Here is a 5,768-nt window from a genome sequence, read left to right as displayed (position 1 = left end):
AGACCAGGGGGCAGCCAGTGGTGGCGTGGTCATTGCTGGGCTGAATGCAGATGTCAGGGGGTGTGTCTGAAGCCCTTGGCCCCCCACTGCCCTGGCTCAGGAGCCTGGGGTGTTTCCTGCGGCGGCTCAATGGTCATTGCTGGGCTGGTTGTGGGTGTCGGGGGACACGGCTGAAGCCCCGGCCCTCCCCCCTCCCTGGCTTGGGGGCCCAGGGGCTTCCAGTCCTTCCAGGTTTTGTAGGTGTTCTTTGGTGAAGTGAGACCTTTACTAGTTAATATCAAACGTCCCTGGTCTGTGGGTATTTTGTTTTTTCTTTCAGTTCTGTGTTGGATTATTCACTGAATCCAGCACTTAAACTCTGCACTGGAACTAATTTGTTGTCCTTTGCTTACTTCTAAAATGGGGGAACTTCCTGTAGGGACCAGCACTTGAGCCCTGACTGTGGTTGAGCTAAATTGCTGCTCTGCTGCTGATTCCCTGGGGAAGGCTTTTTGCACAGCTCAGGTTTTAATGGTTGATTTTGTAAGTGCTTCTGGGTCTAGTGAGGTCTGGTGCACCTGGGTTGTGTAGAATCTCTCTTGTGGACCTGAGTCTTTTCAGCAAACTGCAGCCCATGCAATTCTATATTCCTGACCAGTCTCCACTGAATGGTCCTGCACTGATTGGAGGGCAGATCAGCTGTCCTTGCTGTGCCTCAGTGTTCCCCCAGTAGGCCCATCTCCCCCACCGTCTGCACTCCAAACACTTCCCATGTGATGGGCCATATGCTGGTCCCTTGCAATGACCCACTGGCCTCTCAGCAGCTCCTGTTTTCAGTTTTTGTGGCTCCTCACTCCTATGTGGGTCCAAGAGAACCCTATTAGTGGTCTTTCTGGCCTGGAGGCCACCAAGGCCCTCTTCTCCCCTGCTGCCTCCAAGCAACTCCATCCGAAGGGCACAGCTGCAGCTTTTGCCAGCTCCTGCTCCGTGTACTCTGCTGCTCCAGACTTGAAGCAGCTGGGCTCAAAATAGTGGGCACGGTTCTTTTTCTTATCGTGGCTTCTCCTATCTTCATGAACTCCATAGGTCTCTCCTCCTCTTCCCTGAGCTCTAGTAGCCCCAGCTTGGCTGTTGTTGCTTTTTAGTAGTTGTAAATTGGTTGATTTGTGGGAGAGAGTGATGCTGGGAACCATCTATTCCACCATCTTGACAGGAAGCCCTAAACTACTTTTTCAAATTTCATATTTTAAAACATTTATTTTCCTTTTCATGATTAATTCATTTTATAGTAACCTTATTAGACCCATAAAATGCCATAATTTTTGAATGACAACAGCAGGCTTGGCTAGAAGTCCAATGTGCTGTCTATTGCACCACTTAGCCAGCTAGGATGCTATAATTTTTAAGTCCCTAAGAAAGAGTTGGTGAGATAGTGAACTTGAAATTAACATCGGATAACCTAACAAAAAGGTCTGAAGTTCTTTTGTTTTTTTCACTGTTTTTGCTACTAAAGTCTTCTAATTGAAAAGGACCCTAGAATGGGGATATGTATAAGACTTCTAATCTAGTTCCAGTTTGTCACTTGGGTGAATCATTCTCCCTCATTTCTTTGTTTTAAATAATTAATATAATAAAGAGGCTAAGATGTGCATTTTAATTTCAGATCTAAAATTCCACAATTTGGAAGAAAAAAAAGCAGTCATAAACAATACTGATGTTTATTTTTTGAAAAACAAGCAATAATTCAAAACATCTTTTTTCTATGTATTCGTAAGGTCATAGCTCAGCATTGCTGTTTATAGCAGGAGAATCTACAAAGCCAAGAACAGGAATCATTGCATCTCCTTCAGAAGATCTGATACTGTGATTCCTCTCGTTTCTGTTAACATATTTGTGCAACATGCTATAGTACAGATTATTCCTATTGAAAGTATATAGTGATGAAATTTGCTGCCAGTCTTTAATGCTTGGGGTGTTGCATTTCTTCGGATGACAGCAATCAAAGAAACATTTAACATTCTCTTTTGCCAATTCAGTCGCATGCTCTGTGGCTTGGCTTTTAAGGATCTGCTCCTCCTGTTTCAGGTAGATTTTCCAGAATTTCAGCTGCAGAAAACTAACTGGAGATAGGCATTGGGTGATGGATGTAACAATCAGAAAGAAGATGACAACAGCTGCTATCAGGATCCAGCCCAGCACCTTAAGAAAACGATAAAACAGCAATTTAGTCACTTTTCGTAAATAAGAAATTTTAAAATCTTCAAATAAAGTTTGCACTACTCACCAGTTATGATAATGAACAAGCAACAGCTTTAGGTGTTAATCCCTTAAGAATAAGAAACGGCAGTAAACTCCCTAACACCTCCTACCCCGCTCCGACCCCATCCCCGCAGCTGCTTGGAAAGTCAGCCATAGACCAAGTCCTGTCAAGGGCCCAGGGAGGAGCCCAATGTCACTCCCTTAGAACTCAAACGTGGAATTTCTGCAAATCTGGTGAAACGGAGCGTTCATTTAAAAGAACCTGTTGGTTAGAGAGTAGTTTTTAACCCCAAGATCACGGGTTCGGATCCCCCTACCGGCTCGGCGCAAAAGAAAAGAAAAAAGAACCTCTGAGCTTTCTAAGCCCAGAAGCAGTGTGGGGTGGCAGCTTTAGAGCCGAGCAGACCCATTTAATTGTAACAATTCTTCCGCTCTCTCCTGGCTGGACAAACGACTTTGCCTAGACTCCGTGTATTCGCGGTGTGAGACGCGAGAGAATACTGCAGGAGGTGAAGGGTGCAGCGCAGGCTCCGGCTCTCCACGATTCCTGTGCAATGCTAGACACCACGGGAATGCTTATTCGCCTTTTCATTCGTTTTACTGAAATACTCGCCCGTCATCTCCTTACGATCAAGATGCCATTCTAGTTTTCCTTGGGGTGTCGCCTGCCTGGGGAAAAGTCATCGATTTCCGCCCCACCCCGCCGGCCCCGCAGAAGCTCGCCCCCTCCCGACCGCGTCTGGCGCCAGCGCCTGACCTGCGACTGAGCCTTGATTTCCTTCAGAAGGTCCTGCACGCCGGACGCCGTGGCCTGGCCGCAGGGCACCAGCGGCAGCTGGGCGGTGCAGTTGGCGGCGCGGCCCCGGCACAGGCGCCGCCCCAGGAAGGTGCTGCCGCTGGCCGCGCACTCGTAGAAGGCGCCCCCGAGCAGCGCCACGGCCACCCAGGTGAGGGGCGCGAGCGCGGCGACCCCGCTGAGCTGCGCGCACACGATGGCGCCGCGCAGCCCCGAGCCCCGGGAGCGGGCGCCGGACGCGCAGCAGCCGGTCAGCAGGCGCCACGTGCGCGCGCTCAGCACGTAGCCCAGGACGAGGAGCACGAGCGCCGGCACCAGCAGGAAGACCAGGCCGTAGGGCAGGTTCCAGGCGGCGGTGCAGGGGCACTGGAACACCGCCGCCGAGAACATGCGCTCCCCGCCCGCCGTCAGCAGGGTCACCAGGCCGTAGCCCAGCGTGCTGCGGTGCTTGAGGTGCAGGTCCAGCACCGCCCGGAACTTCTCCATGGGTCTCCTACTCCCGGCGTCGTGGACAGGCCCAGATGCTTCTGCCTCTCCGCTGCCTTAGCCGTCGTGTGGTTTGGGTGGACTGGGGTCTGGGGCTTTCCACTCTGCTAAGAAACACCATTCGAAAAGGAAAGAGGACTTATGTGGCCTTCCCAAGGTTTCACTTTCTCATTTCAGCCAAACCAGCTCTGGTTGATAAGGAGACTCGGGCAATTACCCTTGGTACCCTTGGCCTCTCCTGTACCCAGCCCTCCCACAGGCACCACTGACCTTTCTCCCCCAATTCAGGAGCTCTCCACGAGATAGACCCTGCTCCATTGTTAACTTTGTTTCCGCCAGTGTGACCAGAGGGCATTCCCAGTGTGACCAATAGGACTCTTCCCTAACGCAGCCGCTTGGGCAAACTGGGGAAAAATTAAATTTTCCTCTGTTGCAGCCACGCTAATTCCTAAGCCAACTCTCAATAAGACCAAACAATGACAAAAGAACCGATCGCTTACAAGAAACATTATTTACGGACAAATTTCTGGTTTCTGTTTCATAAGCTAAATCAACAAAGCTCAGCTCAAGTTGCAGTACTTCCGTGATGCTCTGTCCTCTTCCTGTGCCCCTCCTAGACAGAACCACCAGCCTCATTCACACTAACTGTTCTCACCTCAGCCTGATTTGCAAGACATTAGCCTGAATACAGTGTAATGATTTACTCATCAGTACAATGAGTCTGGTTTTTATTTTTCAGGTATGTCATAACACTGGAGGAGTGTCAGATTCTTACTCAGCGATCATCAAGTTGATGAGCACAGAGTGGGGTATCTGGTCGTTCAAAGAATACTAGTTGAAGCAAAAAAAAAAAAAAATCAAACTGCAGCTCCATCTTATCTAACATGTTTTCTCTGCCTTAAGTTTTCTCGAAGCAGCATTGCTATGACACAAACTGTAACCACTTCTGTGACACTGAGCCTTACCAGAGTGAGATGAGGTGTGCTTGACAGAACATAGACTTTGAAGTCAGGTGCATCGTATCTCTGTGTGTATCTGTGTGCATGTTTAACAAGCTAGCCCCTCTAAAACCCAGCCTCCCTGTTGTAAAAGAAGGATAATAGTGCCCACTCTTCAAGACTGTCAAGATAAGTAAATTGGGTAGCATATGTAAAGGGCCTTTACATATAGGTTACGTCTGTTAAATGGATACTCAATGTGGAGGATTACCTCTTACGTTGCAACTTTGGGAATAGACAACAAATAATTACATTGTATATACGTTAAGAATTTAAATGAATGCTCAATTTTAGACCAAGGGTTGGATTCAGTGACTCAATGACCTTCTACTACCTTAAGAGGATTGATGTTCGCCTTAGCCATCTGCCTCACCAGAAGGTGGGTGTCTGGATATGGAGTGTAGGTGGACAGTTCACAATGAACTGGTTGCTATTGGTATCCACCCACTAGGCTTGCCTTATTTTATCTGAGAATAAGAAGCCTAAGGAACCAAGTGAATTGTTAGAGAAGACAAGAAAGGATTATTTTCTTAGTCCAACTGACCTTCTTAACTACCCGCCCTACACCACCATCTGTGCCTAGTGTAGTAGTGCCTGGTATGAAACCACCATTCCAGACATAGCGGTGTGATATATAGCTATTCTTTCTCAGCAGGTGGTTAGAGGTCAACCCCACATCAGGGTCTTCATTGTCATACAGCACAGTTGGGGCCCTCTTCTCTGAGATTAGACCAGGCACTGCCAGGCTTCCTATAAACTTACAACAAAGTTGCACGTTTGAAGCAAATCACTTCTGCTATGTCTGTTAATCTCTGTAATCCTCCATCTCCAAAAAATTCTTGCTTCTCTTGTGCCTTGAGTAACTCTCCTGTTATTGCTGGACTCTTCTTCACCCCCACCACACTCCTCGAAGACATTGCCTCCCTTCTGCATACATACTCCATCATGAACAAATCTCACTATATCCGTATAACCTTTGTGCTGATGGCTTTATCCAAATCTCCCTTAACTGAAACCTAACTAAAATGCACCCTTCTGTCCTCTTGAGTGAGGTTTATTTATTCTTCCCCATTTCTCAAACCAAGAGGGAGGGCTGGCATTCTCCTGGTTACCACTATGATGTCCAAACCAGAGCTTTACCACCATCCTATAATGTTTATCTTCTGTGAGTCTCAAACTTTTCAGCACCTTCTCTACCTCTCTTCAACAGTCTATTTTCGTGCCTTTCATTTATCAAGACTAATAAAAGT

General features: G+C 47.8%; 1 protein-coding gene across 1 annotated transcript; it reads right to left on the bottom strand.

The window, feature by feature from the left end:
• Positions 1-1,755: 1,755 nt before the first annotated feature.
• CALHM6 (calcium homeostasis modulator family member 6) lies at positions 1,756-3,520 on the bottom strand. Its single transcript, XM_063096138.1, has 2 exons — positions 2,996-3,520; positions 1,756-2,178 (listed from the first exon to the last, which is right to left on the bottom strand). The coding sequence occupies exons 1-2, from the start codon at positions 3,518-3,520 to the stop codon at positions 1,756-1,758; spliced, it is 948 nt and encodes a 315-aa protein (XP_062952208.1).
• Between the last annotated feature and the right edge of the window lie 2,248 nt (positions 3,521-5,768).

This window comes from Cynocephalus volans, chromosome 5 (assembly GCF_027409185.1).
Source record: "Cynocephalus volans isolate mCynVol1 chromosome 5, mCynVol1.pri, whole genome shotgun sequence".
NCBI classification, from domain to species: Eukaryota; Metazoa; Chordata; class Mammalia; order Dermoptera; family Cynocephalidae; genus Cynocephalus; species Cynocephalus volans.
This window is presented reverse-complemented; position numbering and strand designations above follow the sequence as displayed.